The 16,377-nt window shown below is 45.0% G+C and overlaps 1 protein-coding gene across 2 annotated transcripts in view; it reads right to left on the minus strand.

The window, feature by feature from the left end:
* Positions 1–16,377, minus strand: part of LOC110513022 (transient receptor potential cation channel subfamily M member 7) — a 94,202-nt gene that overhangs the window by 6,814 nt on the left and 71,011 nt on the right. For both annotated transcript variants that reach the window (XM_090222671.1, XM_090222670.1), the window contains exons 23-36: positions 13,970–14,102; positions 13,640–13,824; positions 13,185–13,317; positions 12,247–13,028; positions 7,422–7,516; positions 6,936–7,032; positions 6,721–6,800; positions 6,239–6,276; positions 5,216–5,247; positions 5,031–5,078; positions 3,791–3,835; positions 3,580–3,645; positions 3,170–3,318; positions 2,876–3,010 (exon numbers count right to left, since the gene is read on the minus strand). In XM_090222671.1, coding sequence (XP_090078797.1) covers positions 2,876–3,010; positions 3,170–3,318; positions 3,580–3,645; positions 3,791–3,835; positions 5,031–5,078; positions 5,216–5,247; positions 6,239–6,276; positions 6,721–6,800; positions 6,936–7,032; positions 7,422–7,516; positions 12,247–13,028; positions 13,185–13,317; positions 13,640–13,824; positions 13,970–14,102 — 2,018 coding nt within the window. The remainder of the gene's footprint in view (positions 1–2,875; positions 3,011–3,169; positions 3,319–3,579; positions 3,646–3,790; positions 3,836–5,030; positions 5,079–5,215; positions 5,248–6,238; positions 6,277–6,720; positions 6,801–6,935; positions 7,033–7,421; positions 7,517–12,246; positions 13,029–13,184; positions 13,318–13,639; positions 13,825–13,969; positions 14,103–16,377) is intronic.

Here is a 16,377-nt window from a genome sequence, read left to right on the forward strand (position 1 = left end):
TTTGCACTTTGTTCCATTCATCTTTCCCTCGATCCTGACTAGTCTCCCAGTCCCTGCCGCAGAAAAACATCCCCACAGCATGATGCTGCCACCACCATGCTTCACCGTAGGGATGGTGCCAGGTTTCCTCCAGACGTGACGCTTGGCATTCAGGCCAAAGAGATCAATCTTGGTTTCATCAGACCAGATCATTTTGTTTCTCATGGTCAGAGTCCTTAAGGTGCCTTTTGGCAAACTCCAAGCGGGCTGTCATGTGCCTCTTACTGAGGAGTGGCTTCCGTCTGGCCACTCTACCATAAAGACCTGATTGGTGGAGCGCTGCAGAGATGTTTGTCCTTATGGAAGGTTCTCCCATCTCCACAGAGGAACTCTAGAGCTCTGTCAGAGTGACCATCAGGTTCTTGGTCACCTCCCTGACCAAGGCCCTTCTCCCCCGATTGCTCAGTTTGGCCACTGTGTTCTTGGGGACCTTCAATGCTGCAGAAATGTTTTGGTACCCTTCCACAGATCTGTGCCTCGACACAATCCTGTCTCGGAGCTCTACTGACAATTCCTTCGACCTCATGGCTTGGTTTTTGTTCTGACATGCACTGTCAACTGTGGGACCTTATATAGACAGGTGTGTGCCTTTCCAAATCATGTCCAATCAATTGACTTTACCACAGGTGGACGCCAATAAAGTTGTAGAAGCATCAAGGATGATCAATGGAAACAGGATGTACCTGAGCTCAATTTCGAGCCTCATAGCAAAGGGTCTGAATACTTATGTAAATAAGGTGTCTGTTTTACATTTTTAATACATTTCGCAAAAAATTCTAAAAAACTGTTTTCGATATGTCATTATGGGGTATTGTGTAGAGATTGATGAGGAAAAATAATAATTGAATCCATTTGAAAATAAAGTTGTAGAAAAAGTCAAGGGGTCTGAATACTTTCGAATGCACTGTAAACCCTGGAAAGTTGACAATATGTCTTGGCCAATAAGAGCCTTTGAAGCTACCAGGACGCCATATTCATACTCCTCCTTTCAGGGCTTTAAGTAATGGGAATGAATCAGGGAACAAACACACGGAGTGTACTAAACATGGCTATTTCCATGACAGACTGACCAGGTGAAAGCTATGATCTGTTATTGATGTAACCTTTTAAATCCACTTCAATCAGTGTAGACGAAGGGGAGGAGACATGTTAAAACAGGATTTTTAAGCCTTGAGACATGGACTGTGTATGTGTGCCATTCAGAGGGTGAATGGGCAAGACAAAAGATTTAAGTGGGGGGAGACTCAATATTAGGAAGGTGTTCTTAATGTTTTGTACCCTGAGTGTAAAATATATATATATATATATATATATATATATATATATATATATATATATATATATATATATATATATATATATATATATATATACATACATACATACATACACACTGTATATACACAGTCGTGGCCAAAAGTTGAGAATGACACAAATGTTAATTTTTAAAGTCTGCTGCCTCAGTTTGTATAATGGCAATTTGCATTTTCTCCAGAATGTTATGAAGAGCGATCAGATGAATTGCAAATAATTGCAAAGTCCCACTTTGCCATGCAAATGAACTGAATCCCCCAAAAACATTTCCACTGCATTTCAGCTCTGCCACAAAAGTACCAGTTGACATGTCAGTGATTCTCTCGTTAACACAGGTGTGAGTGTTGATGAAGACAAGGCTGGAGATCACTCTGTCATGCTGATTGAGTTCGAATAACAGACTGGAAGCTTCAAAAGGAGGGTGGTGCTTGGAATCATTGTTCTTCCTCTGTCAATCATGGTTACCTGCAAGGAAACACGTGCCGTCATCATTGCTTTGCACAAAAAGGGCTTCACAGGCAAGGCTATTGCTGCCAGTAAGATTGCACCTAAATTAACCATTTATCGGATCATCAACAAACAAAAAAATATTCAGCTGCGGGATCAGGGCACCACCAGTACAGAGCTTGCTCAGGAATGGCAGCAGGCAGGTGTGAGTACATCTGCACACTCAGTGAGGTGAAGACTTTTGGAGGATGGCCTGGTGTCAAGAAGGGCAGCAAAGAAGCCATCCAGAAAAAAGCTTGTCCGAAGAAGACAAGGTGAGCGCTACCATCAGTCCTGTGTCATGCCAACAGTAAAGCATCCTGAGACCATTCATGTGTGGGGTTGCTTCTCAGCCAAGGGAGTGGGCTCACTCACAATTTTGCCGAAGAACACAGCCATGAATAAAGAATGGTACCAGCATATCCTCCGAGAGCAACTTCTCCCAACCATCCAGGAACAGTTTGGTGACGAACAATGCCTTTTCCAGCATGATGGGGCACCTTGCCATAAGGCAAAAGTGATAACTAAGTGTCTCGGAGAACAAAACACAGATATTTTGGGTCCATGGCCAGGAAACTCCCCAGACCTTAATCCCATTGAACTTGTGTTCCATCCTCAAGAGGTGGGTGGACAAACAAAAACCCACAAATTCTGACAAACTCCAAGCATTGATTATGAAAGAATGGGCAGCCATCAGTCAGGATGTGGCCCATAAGTTAATTGACAGGATGCCAGGGTGGATTGCAGAGGTCTTGAAAAAGAAGGGTCAACACTGCAAATATTGACTCTTTGCATCAACTTCATGTAATTGTCAATAAAAGCCTTTGACACTTCTGAAATGCTGGTAATTATACTTCAGTATTCAATAGTAACATCTGACAAAAATATCTGAAGACACTGAAGCAGCAAACTTTGTGAAAATTAATATTTGTGTCATTCTCAACTTTTGGCCACGGCTGTGTGTGTATATATATATATATATATATATATATCATTGGGTGAAGCGCAGTGTGTGTGAGTGTGTGTTCTCCTCTACCCTGAGACAGAGCAGCAGTACAGTGTCCTCCTTGTAGATGCTCTGCCAGGTCTGGACCACCTCTGGTAGGAAGGACTTAACGATATACAGGTGACCTGGCTTCAGAATGTCATACTCCGACCACGTACACAGCACCTAGAGTACAATACAATAGTTATAGTTTATTGTCCTCCCGAGAAATACATTATTGTACAACAATGCAACAAACCAATACTTTTTAATGTTCAGTTCCATCTCTGTTACATGTAGTGAAGACACTAGACAGTAGTGACCACACACACACACCAACTGTACCTTGAGTGCACGTCGCAGCCCCCCTCCCATCTCCTCCTTACTGAGGAACTCTATCTTGGCACAGAGACCTTTGTGAGCCCAGGAGGACATGCTGTTGTTGATGGTGTTGGGAGAACTCTCCTCCAGACGATACACTGTTACTGGCTCACCTACAGGGAGCAGCACCCACAGACAGAGAGAGAGTGTGGGTGTGTATTAAATACATAATTGCAGCCACACAGGATAGATGGTTTATAGGTTCAACTGGTTTGGGTGTGTCAGGGGGAGTTGAGGTATGCAAAAACACATTTCCAATTCACACCTGGGACCCAGTCTGTGAAAGAAATTGAAACCCTGACTCGGTGTGGTGCCTGATGAAATGGACCCAGGAGGCACTGGGGTGAAGGGGACGTGTAAATACTGTATTTTACCTCTAGGGGGCACTGGGGTGAAGGGGATGCTCTGAGACAGCCTCATCAGGTTGTTACGCTCCACAGCTACAGGGAGGGAAACACACACAGAGTCAAATACACACAACATTGGCAGGAGGCTACAGTAGTCAAATGACATCCTACTCCATGTAGTGGGGAATAGGGTGTGACTTGAGACTGACTACAGTATGCTTTAAGGTCCAAACCTCACCCGAGTATTGGTAGCTTTCCATTGGCTTGAAAGGGGAACCAATTGCTAAGAAAAATAAAATGGTCAGTTATTCAAATCCAATTAAATATAAAGTGTATTTGTGATATGCATGGTTACAGGAAGTGTACACAACACAACAAAATGCTTACTTGCAAGCTCTCCTCTCATGACTATTGCTAATAAAAGTACAATAAAAAATAAGCATGTAGGGAAGAGAATAAGGATGAAAAAGTACAGAGGTGAAGAGGTGAATTCATTTTAGTGGTACAGGGTTAGATCACATCACAATGAGTTAGACGTAGTTAAAGGGTTAGATCACATCACAATGAGTTAGACGTAGTTAAAGGGTTAGATCACATCACAATGAGTTAGACGTAGTTTAAGGGTTAGATCACATCACAATGAGTTAGACGTAGTTTAAGGGTTAGATCACATCACAATGAGTTAGACGTAGTTAAAGGGTTAGATCACATCACAATGAGTTAGACGTAGTTAAAGGGTTAGATCACATCACAATGAGTTAGACGTAGTTAAAGGGTTAGATCACATCACAATGAGTTAGACGTAGTTAAAGGGATCGTTCACATCACAATGAGTTAGACGTAGTTAAAGGGATAGTTCACATCACAATGAGTTAGACGTAGTTAAAGGGATAGTTCACATCACAATGAGTTAGATGGAGTTACAGGGATCGTTCACATCACAATGAGTTAGATGGAGTTACAGGGATCGTTCACATCACAATGAGTTAGACGTAGTTAAAGGGATAGTTCACATCACAATGAGTTAGACGTAGTTAAAGGGATAGTTCACATCACAATGAGTTAGACGTAGTTAAAGGGATCGTTCACATCACAATGAGTTAGACGTAGTTAAAGGGATAGTTCACATCACAATGAGTTAGACGTAGTTAAAGGGATAGTTCACATCACAATGAGTTAGATGGAGTTACAGGGATCGTTCACATCACAATGAGTTAGACGTAGTTAAAGGGATCGTTCACATCACAATGAGTTAGACGTAGTTAAAGGGATAGTTCACATCACAATGAGTTAGACGTAGTTAAAGGGATCGTTCACATCACAATGAGTTAGACGTAGTTAAAGGGATAGTTCACATCACAATGAGTTAGACGTAGTTAAAGGGATAGTTCACATCACAATGAGTTAGATGGAGTTACAGGGATGGTTCACATCTCAAGGAGTTAGAAGTAGTTAAAGGGAAAGTTACAGCCACTCACAATCCTTCCTGCTCCCCAGATGGGCGTGTCTGTAGAGACATGATGCAGCTGAGAGGAAGGAGAGAAAATATCATTTGTCAAAGAGGCGAATAGAGAGGTGAACCGCCTGTTCATCTCAGAGAAAGAAATCAGGAACTATCAAGTTACAGTAATAGTACAGAAAGCAAGTTCCAATGGACACATACCATTTATACCTGAGTCCTCCCCTGGTGCCCTGCTGAGAGAGAGAACACACAACGGACATTAACATCCACCTCAGAGATAGAGATCATTACATTTGTTGTCGTCTCTACCTTCTTGCCCTTTGTGCTGTTGTCTGAGCCCAATAATTGTTTGTACCATGTTGTGCTGCTGCCATGTTGTGTTGCTACCATGTTGTTGTAATAATGTTGTGTTGCTACCACGCAGTGTTTCCATGTGTTGCTGTCATGCTATGTTGTTGTCTTAATTCTCTCTTTATGTAGTGCTGTCTCTCTTGACGTGATTTTTTAAATCCCAGCCCCCATCCCCGCAGGAGGCCTTTTGCCCTCTGGTAAGTCGTCATTGTAAATAAGAATTTGTTCTTAACTGACTTGCCTAGTTAAATAAAGGTTAAATAAATAAAAAACGTAGAAATAACCCATTTTGCATGTGCATCGTCAATGAGGATTTCCATAATTTGAAAGTAGTGGGATCAGCCAATGAATTATCCTTGTGAGCAAACATTCCATAACTACAGGTGGCAGTAGATCACCAACCTTGACTTTATACCTGTTCAGACAACACACTCCAAGTAGCAGTATGCACCATTTCAGTTTGTTTACCAACTCATAGAAGTAGTAGAATAAAAAGTACTACTTCAAAATGGAGATGGCCTCAATGGCGCTGCCTATACTCTCACAGACACTATACAGTAGAACAGTAGTAAAACACCGTTCACCTATTAATTAACACATACTAACACTACGGGCAACCACCCACTCCCCCTAATAGCTGTTTTGGGAATGTGATTGGAACATTGTTTCCGGTCACCATGGTAACGGTAAGCCAGGCTTGGCCCAGGGTTACGAACCAAACTGTGGGAACACTGAACTGATCAACAACCAAGAGATCTACTAGACCCACAGCTGTAAGTGAGTTCATCTACTCTACTCTTCCAGGGCTGTAAGTGTAAGTTGACCCCAGCTGAAAAACCAGGATGATGGTAGGAATGCATGTCAGGTACTTACAGACTGCTGGCCTGAGCTGTCTTGACCTGAGCCCTCTCCTGAGGAGAGAGGAAAACATGCCAGTCACACAGTCAGTCACACAGTCAGTCGGTTGTACAGTTGGTCGTACAGTCAAGCCAGTTGGTCGTACAGTCAAGCCAGTCGGTCGGCTGTCGTCAGTCAATCACTCACCCGTCGTCAGTCAATCAGTCGGCTGTCGTCAGTCAGTCGTAGTCAGCCAGTGGTACAGTCAATCAGTCAGTGGTACAGTCAATCAGTCAGTGGTAAAGTCAGTCACTTGTAGTCAATCACTTGTCAGTCAGTCACTTGTAGTCAATCACTTGTCAGTCAGTGGTACAGTCAGTCGTGCAGTCAGTCAGTCAGTCAGTGGTACAGTCAGTCAGTCAGTCAGTGGTACAGTGAGTCAGTGGTACAGTGAGTCAGTACTGATTTCAGAACCTGAAGGGGTGTAAGACATCATACAGTTATGGGACAGTTCTCACCAGTAGTAGTGCAGCTCTGGGGTCTTCGTGGATGAGGATGTCTTCCGCTGACACGCCGCTCCTCTCTCGCTTACTGAGAGCTGCAGACCCACAACAACCAAAGACCCTTTCAGTTAGCACACATAGTATACATGTCATGACCTCTGGCAGGTCTTGTCAGGGTTCTGCAGTGTATTCATGTGTCTAGCAGCACAGGTCTATCTTCCTGGACTTACAGGAGTCTGGATGGAGGAAGGAGGGACTCCGGTCAAACTCAGTGAAGCCAGCATATGAGTTGACCGTCCTCATATTACCTTGGCCTTCAGGATGACCCTGTAGACAGAGAGAAAGACACAGAGAAAGACACACTGGCATCAGTGTCTAGGAGCAACTTCCTCCTACTGGGCTCAGCTGATGAGATCTGTTTTCCTGTTTTTCACATAGTGAGGCTAAGGTTAGGATATGTGGGGACAATGTGTTTGGACAGGAAGCCATTAAGGAATTCTTGTTTGTTCTGTGGAAGTGTCTCTGTGATGTTTCATGTAAATAAACTGCTCCGCCCTGGGAACTAGAACTAACAGGTTGTTTTTTTAAATGGTCATAACATTGACTGACATTCTACCAACCAACAACCACTTCCCAACCAGGAACTAAGAGCAAGTAAATAACTGCCTCAATACCTAGGAGGAGGAACACACACATAACCCCACATACTGTCTCACCTGTTCCCTGGGCTGCGTGGCTGGGCTGAGCTGTCTGGAGGAGATGTCTCTGGGGAAGGAGCGCTGCAGGTCCAGGTGAAGGTTGTCTTTATGACCTGGAGGACGGGGAACACTGTTAGACAGATACAGAGACAGCATCACACCAAGGGTGGCCAACACTTGTCCTGGAAGGCTGCAGGCTTTTTTGTTGGGGTCATTTCAATTTGATAACTTTCTGAATTAAAATTAAAATGGAATTGACCCAAACCCTGATCCAGGTCAGGAGTTGGCCAAACCTGGTTCTGTGCCTTAGCGAGAACATCTTAGACCTCTGGGACAGTCACTGAAAGACAGATGGACAGAGGGTAGGTGCCTCAACCTTTCCATGTGACAAACCCTTTAACCAATACAGACAATTTCAGGAAAGGTTGCAAATTTCAACCAATCAATCAATCCATGGCGATACAGTCACAACTCTGTCACCATCAACCAGAGGCCAACACCCCAACACAACAATGACATTAGACAAGACAAAAGGTTGACATAATAATTGACAGGTAGAGCAAGAGAAAGAGAGAAATCTGAAATTGAGACAACAACGACGAGTTAATTACAAATCTGATCCTAGCACCCTACAGCCCAGGCACCTCTTCCTAGGCCGTATTACCATAAACGCTACATGGCCAATGCAGACGTAGGATTGACCATGCAACTCCTTTAAAGATCCCCCTTAGCCAAATCAGAGGGTCAGTAGGGAAAGTGAAGGGAACAAATTACAATAGTTGGAGGGCGGAGTTAGTTCTGAGGTGATTTTGATTCCCAGTTTAAGGCAGATTTCTGTAACCGTTTAGCTGTAATGTAAGTAGCTGTTGTATATGTAGCATACTAGCATGTGAACCTGTATAAGTAGCTAAGAAGAGTTGATGACTGAGTGACGAGACCAGAGCCCTATACTACAAAGAGGAGTTAGCGAGGTAAGTGTGGTCAACTCGGAGTAACATTTTGCAAGGGATCCTTCAGAACTAACCTGATCAGGGGCAGGCTAACTCAGGGCTAACTCCATTTATCTGAATGAAGCGTCTGAGCCGTGAGTTGAGGACCAATGAAATTAGATTCCCCCCTCTCACCAAGACTACGTTGTCATCCCCTTCATTTTAGGACGACTGATGAACTATTTTATACTATTTTAACTGTATTTTTTTCTATAGTAATATTAAAAATACCACATTACACATGTAGTAATCACAGCATGCATTTGAAAGTTGATGCATAGTGAAACGTTTGTATGATTTTCTAAAATGATTTTATTGATAGGTAGGGAAAAAGGGACTTGTGCATTGATAAGCATTCGAAAGCACAAAGACGGCACTAACTAAACGGCACTTCTAATAGCCTATGTCACAGCATAGCCTGCTGAATTTGCAAAATAACTTTTCTTTCATGTTGATTTCAGCCTAAAACATAAAAATGCGAACATTGTCTCAATTAAGAGTTCGGTGTTCGACTAGCCAGTTAACTGTACGTGCATGTTGCACATGAAGTGACGTGGGCGATGAAACTACGATAAGCCATTCATTTCCAATGGAAGAGAAGCTAAGTGGGCGGGGGACTGTTGGGCGATGCGAGCATGGGCAAGGGACGTGAACAGGATGGGACCAAAGATGAGGAAACCGGAACTTTATGCAAATACTTTGCGATGTACTTAAAGCTCAGCATAGCTTCCAGTCCCTACTGGATTGGCTGTTGATACCGAGCACTACCTAGCTTGCTAGCACCCACACGAGGGCGAAGCTAGCATGGCGAGGCGGCATACAAGTGTAGTTAAAAAAAAAACATACTGACAGTGCATTTCCACATAACACGATGGGGGGCAATGAAACAACCTTGCTTGATATTTAACTTTCTAGCACCCACATAAGGGGAAGCTTGAGAGGCTATCCAAATTATTGTGTTATGTGGAAATCCCCTCTGAGCCTGCTTGCATTAGCTGCATGATCAAAATCCACCTTAGTATGGATGAAGCCTGGGCTTGAATGTGAAGCTAACTGAAGCTGGCTAGCTTTATAAAAGTCTTGAGTAGATCTAGTTTCAAATCGTAGTATACCTCTCAGATAGCGACTCTAGAAACGGGCAATTCTACAGTTTGCTTTGTGTCCCGTCTGAAGGTACGATGTAACACTAGCTAATATTAGCCACTAGCTAGCCAACACTAGATAACTAGCGTAGCAAGCCATCTCCATAAGAGGCAAATACATGTATATTGTATGTACGCTACCATAGTTTTATTCGAGCTCAGATAGCAACCCTAGACACCAGGAGATACTAGGGTTTTCTATGAGTCTTGTGAAGAAACATCATCCTGCTAACTAGCAACACTAGCCCTCTGTTTCCCACTGCCGCACTGGCTAAGGACCACCATCGCCTGCATTGGATTGGTGAAGTGAAATGTAAAAAATTACTTGTTTCCAAAAATTCCCAAAAATTAAACTGGTGCATGCATATGTATTCACCCCCTTTGCTATGAAGCCCCTAAATAAGATCTGGTGCAACCAATTACCTTCAGAAGTCACATAATTTGTTAAATAAAGTCCATCTGTGTCACATGATCTCAGTATACATACACCTGTTCTGAAAGGCCCCAGAGTCTGCAACACCACTAAGCAAGGGGCACCATGAAGACCAGGGAGCTCTCTAAACAGGCTGTGGAGAAGTACAGATCAGGTTGGGTTATAAAAAAAATATCAGAAACTTTGAACATCCCACGAAGCACCATCAAAACCATTATTAAAAAATGGAAATAATATAGCACCACAACAAACCTGCCAAGAGACCAAAACTCACAGACCAGGCAAGGAGGGCATTAATCAGAGGCGACAAAGGGACCAAAGATAACCCTGAAGGAGCTGCAAAGCTCCACAGAGGAGATTGGAGTAACTTTAAGCCGTACACACCACAGAGCTGGGCTTTACGGAAGAGTGGCCAGAAAAAAGCTATTGCTTAAAGAAAAAAATAAGCAAACACGTTTGGTGTTCACCAAAAGGCATGTGGGAAACTCCCCAAACATATGAAAGATGGTACTCTGGTCAGATGAGACTAAAATTGAAAACACTGTCTGGCGCAAACCCAACACCTTTCATTACCCCGAGAACAACATCCCCACAGTAGTGAAGCATGGTGGTGGCAGCATCATGCTGTGGGGATGTTTTTCATCGGCAGGGACTAGGAAACTGGTAAGAATTGAAGGAATGATGGATGGAGATAAATACAGGGAAATTCTTGAGGGAAACCTGTTTCAGTCTTCCAGAGATTTGAGACTGGGACGGAGGTTCGCCATCCAGCAGGACAATGACCCTTAGCATACTGCTAAAGCAACACTCGAGTGGTTTAAGGGAAACATCTTAATGTTTTGGAATGGCCTAGTCAAAGCCCAGACCTCAATCCAATTGAGAATCTGTGGTATGACTTAAAGATTGCTGTACATCAGCGGAACCCATCCAACTTGAAGGAGCTGGAGCAGTTTTGCGTTGAATAATGGGCAAAAAAAAAAAATCGCAGTGGCTAGATGTGCCAAGCTTATAGAAACATACCCCAAGAGACTTGCAACTGTAATTGCTGCAAAAGATGGCTCTACAAAGTATTGACTTTGGGGGGGTGAATAGTTATGCACGCTCAAGTTCAATTTGTCTTATTTCTTGTTTGTTTCACAATAAAAAATATTTTGCATCTTCAAAGTGGTAGGCATGTTGTGTAAATCAAATGAAACAAACCCCCCAAAAATCTATTTTAATTCCAGGTTGTAAGGCAACAAAATAGGAAAAATGCCAAGGGGGCTGAATACTTTCGCAAGCCACTAAGGGTACCACAGGTTGTTCCTTAAAGTTTGCAACCGTTTATTGACTGTTATCGAATGTGTATGTTTTACTGGCGAATGACAATGAGTTGTTGCTATGAGTTTATGAAGTCTATTGATTGAACATGATGGCATACTGATTGGTTTATTTTGAAGTCTTGATTGAGCAGGTGCCATACTGATTGGTTTATTTTGAAGTGTTGATTGAGCAGGTGCCATACTGATTGGTTTATTTTGAAGTGTTGATTGAGCAGGTGCCATATCAGGTTATGCTCAGGGTTTTTGAATTTTGAGAACACACCTGTGGTTATTTCATTTTAGTTAGACCCCATACCACCCCGTTAGACCACTAACAACCATACTTCACCCTGGTTAGGAAAAGGTGTGTTACAGGTGAAAGGTAGAGTGTGATCTGAGATTTTCCCCACTGCCAACTTAAACTCTGACTCAAACTCCGACTCAAACCTCTGTCTCTGGTAGTTTCCCTGCTGTCACTTCTCAGGGGGGCTTCAGTCCTTCTTTCCCCCTGCTGAGGGGACCCTGGCTGGGCCATGGGGCTTGAGGACCCCACCTCTCTGGTTCTACAGCCGCGGGGTCTCCTGGGCACCACTGCAGAGGCCAGGGCGCAGCCAGGGAGGGGGCTGTTCCTGTGAGCGTCAGCATGCGGCGAGGGTGCGGCCTGACGGGCGGTCTCAGGAGCCAACGGAAGCTCAGCATTTCTGCCCTGCCCACCCATCAGAACTCCTTCCGGTCTTCCCTCGTCATCAGAAAATGCCTCATTCACATATCCTTCTGCCCTCCCCTCCCTCTCACACCTCCCTTTCGCCCTCTCCCCTCCCTCACCCCTCCCCTCCTTCTCACCAATTGCTTCCCGTTTCTCAATGGAAGCAGGCAAGCAAACGGGGCGAGCAATGTCAGAAGTCTTGGACACAACAACAACAACAGTGGGGTACACACAGCTAGTGTCCTCGTCTTTCTCCTCACAGTTACACTTACCAACAAACGCACCAAATTCTACAGCAAAGGCAGAGGTGGAAGCAGAGGTTCTGTCTTTGTCTGGCCCAGCCAGGCTGAGTTCTGGGTGGCTGGAGACAGAGGGCTGGGAGGGGGTAGAGCTGACGTAGAAAGCAGCCCTAGCAGAGGGCACGCTGGGCAGGCTGGAGGGGCAGTCGGAGATGCCCACCTGCACTGGACGGGTCAGCTGCCACTGGGTGAAGGAGTGGCCGCGTAGCCGCAGCTCTGGAGGACTGACAGTAGGGGGCGCCGGAGCTGGGCAGAGGGAGAAGGCACTGTGACTAGCACTGCCACCCGTGGAGGATCCAGCCTCTATAGCAGCAGTAGCTTGGTGCCCCAGCCCAGCCCAGTCTCCTCTCCGCTCTGGGGGACTGAGCGTCAGTGGCGGGTTTGGGTCCACCCCACTCCCAAACAGAGAATCAGCCATGTTGCCCCCCACCACCACCCCGGACACCTGGGGGAAGGAGGAACCGAAGTAGGCGCCCACGCTGCGTTTTACCCCCTTGGATTGGGGGGTAGGGTCCTGGGGGGTGGGGGCCAGACTGGGGGCAAAGTTTTTGGACAGACTGAGCTCCCTGGTGATCTGGTTGTGGACCTTGCTGGCTTCAGAGGCCCTCTGGGCGGTCAGGGTCTTCAGGGTGTCCACGGTCAGAGCTGACAGGTCCTGAAGGTGGCCGATCTGAGAGTCCAGCGTGTGGAGGGAACGCTTGATGAAGTTCACTCTATTACCGACCTCCTTCAGCTGGATACACATGGTCTCAACCCTGAGGAGAGAAAGGAGAAACACATCTATGTTGCCACAGAGTTCAATATTCAATTAACCTCCTAATCCTCTTATGTTATATATACACTATAACTGTTACTGTCAGCGCAAGGGTCAAATAAAAACTGGGGTGAATGGTAACTAATGTAACAGTTACCTGTCTGATGTGAGGCGGATGCGCTCATCGCTCCCTGAGTGGAACTGGTCGTTTTTCTCATGGAAGTACGTCTCCACACACTGCTCCTCAAAGTCATGGAGCTTCTTCTGATCCTCCTCCGTTAGAAACAACTCTGGAGGGAGGAAGGTAGGGAAGGAAGGAAAGATGGGGAGATGGGAAGGGAGAGGATGAAGAGCTTTCTAGTTTCAACAAGGCATTTCACCTCTTTTACAGATCAACGTAACTACTAGTACACATTTTCAAATAAGTTATTGTAGCTGCATATATTTTTACTGATAAACTAGAGATCCCAGAGACACCTATACATTTTATAGTCTGTTCATACACTACTGGTGTCCCCCAGAGCTCAGTACTAGGGCCTCTCTTGTTCTCTCTGATCACCAAGTGGTTCTGTCATATCCACATTTTAGAGCGATAAATGGTAGTTCCCGTACTTGGTCCGTAAGAGTGACTGTCCTTCTTCCTCTTGTGACAGATGCAGGAGAAGAAAGAGACTAGGTGGGAGAGGAGGATGAGGGGAGGAGGGAGGACTGGCTTCTCATGGTAGGCCATGACGAAATGATACCTCTGGTACTTCCATACCAGATTACTGATTGACATCACTTGGAGGTACACATTACTGAGGAGAAGAGAGAGATGGCAAAAATAGATATACACAGTGATGTAGAAAATTGGGGAAAAACATACTGTTATTAATGAATAATGAGAATAGTATTGGTCACAGAACAGCGCTCTGTGGAACACCATTGTGTGTGTAATCTTACTTGAAGAAGGCGATGAGAAGGTTAACTATCAATATGTATTGGACAAAGAGGTAGACTGCTTGTAGGAAAGGAGTGATCCACACTGAAGTGGAGCACAGGGATTTCACATTCGTATCAGTATTATTGGCACACACTGTGGAGAGAGGGGACTGGGTCAGAGAAACACACACAGTGTTTCACACATCCCAACACAAATAACACACACATCCCAAACAACACACAGTGACAAGTGTAGATCATTCACACACACACACACACACACACACCTCTAAACTCCAAGCACTGGTTTTGTACAGCCAAATTAAGCTTTCTATTGTCTTTGTCTCTCCAGATTTTTTGTTTTTGTCTAGGAGTAAACATAATTTGGGTCAGTAAAACCAGCGACTACCATCTAATTTGTAGAATAACATTTCATTATACTGCACAGTATCTACTGCTACTGTATACATTCTGCTCTATATATCAATAGGTAGTCTCTTCCCACAGCCGCTGTATCTCCCACACAACTGTGGTGGAGCTCCCTGAGTCTGATGAGCGAGACAGGTAGCTGCGACTACTATACAGTGAGGGAAAAAAGTATTTGATCCCCTGCTGATTTTGTATGTTTGCCCACTGACAAAGAAATGATCAGTCTATAATTTTAATGGTAGGTTTATTTGAACAGTGAGACAGAATAACAACAACAGAAATCCAGAAAAACGCATGTCAAAATGGTTATACATTTATTTGCATTTTTTGTTGAATTTTTACCCCCCTTTTCTCCACAATTTCGTGGTGTCCAATTGTTAGTAGCTACTATCTTGTCTCATCGCTACAACTCCCGTACGGGCTCGGGAAAGACGAAGGTCGAAAGTCATGTGTCCTCCGATACACAACCCAACCAAGCCGCACTGCTTCTTAACACAGCGCGCATCCAACCCGGAAGCCAGCCGCACCAATGTGTCGGAGGAAACACCGTGCACCTGGCGACCTTGGTTAGCGCGCACTGCGCCCGGCCCGCCACAGGAGTCGCTGGTGCGCAATGAGACAAGGATATCCATACCGGCCTAACCCGGACGACGCTAGGACAATTGTGCGTCACCCCACTGACCTCCAGGTCGCGATCGGTTGCGACAGAGAGCCTGGGCGCGAACCCAAGCGGCTCAGAGCCCTTAACCACTGCACCACCCGGGAGGCCTGATTTGCATTTTAATGAGGGAAATAAGTATTTGACCCCTCTGCAAAACATGACTTAGTATTTGGTGGAAAACCCCTTGTTGGCAATCACAGAGGTCAGATGTGTCTTGTAGTTGGCCACCAGGTTTGCACACATCTCCGGAGGGATTTTGGCCCACTCCTCTTTGCAGATCTTCTCCAAGTCATTAAGGTTTCGAGGCTGACGTTTGGCAACTCAAACCTTCAGCTCCCTCCACAGATTTTCTATGGGATTAAGGTCTGGAGACTGGCTAGGCCACTCCAGGACCTTAATGTGCTTCTTCTTGAGCCACTCCTTTGTTGCCTTGGCTGTGTGTTTTGGGTCATTGTCATGCTGGAATACCAATCCACGACACATTTTCAATGCCCTGGCTGAGGGAAGGATGTTTTCACCCAAGATTTGACGGCACATGGCCCTGTCCATCGTCCCTTTGATGCGGTGAAGTTGTCCTGTCCCCTTAGCAGAAAAACACCCCCAAAGCATAATGTTTCCACCTCCATGTTTGACGGTGGGGATGGTGTTCTTGGGATCATAGACAGCATTCCTCCTCCTCCTCCAAACACGGCGAGTTGAGTTGATGCCAAAGAGCTCCATTTTGGTCTCATCTGACCACAACACTTTCACCCAGTTGTCCTCTGAATCATTCAGATGTTCATTGGCAAACTTCAGACGGGCATGTATATGTGCTTTCTTGAGCAGGGGGACTTTCAGTCCTTCATGGCGTAGCGTGTTACCAATTGTTTTCTTGATGACTATGGTCCCAGCTGCCTTGAGATCATTCACAAGATCCTCCCGTGTAGTTCTGGGCTGATTCCTCACCGTTCTCATGATCAATGCTACTCCACGAGGTGAGATCTTGCATGGAGCCCCAGGCCGAGGGAGATTGACAGTTCTTATGTGTTTCTTCCATTTGCAAATAATTGCACCAACTGTTGTCACCTTCTCACCAAGCTGCTTGGTGATGGTCTTGTAGCCCATTCCAGCCTTGTGTAGGTCTACAATCTTGTCCCTGACATCCTTGGAGAGCTCTTTGGTCTTGGCCATGGTGGAGAGTTTGGAATCTGATTGATTGATTGCTTCTGTGGACAGGTGTCTTTTATACAGGTAACAAACTGAGATTAGGAGCACTCCCTACCATTAAAATTATAGACTGATCATTTCTTTGTCAGTGGGCAAATGTACAAAATCAGCAGGGGATCAAATACATTTTTCC

The sequence above is a fragment of the Oncorhynchus mykiss genome, chromosome 26, assembly GCF_057628025.1.
Source record: "Oncorhynchus mykiss isolate SJ-2025 chromosome 26, ASM5762802v1, whole genome shotgun sequence".
NCBI lineage: Eukaryota > Metazoa > Chordata > Actinopteri > Salmoniformes > Salmonidae > Oncorhynchus > Oncorhynchus mykiss.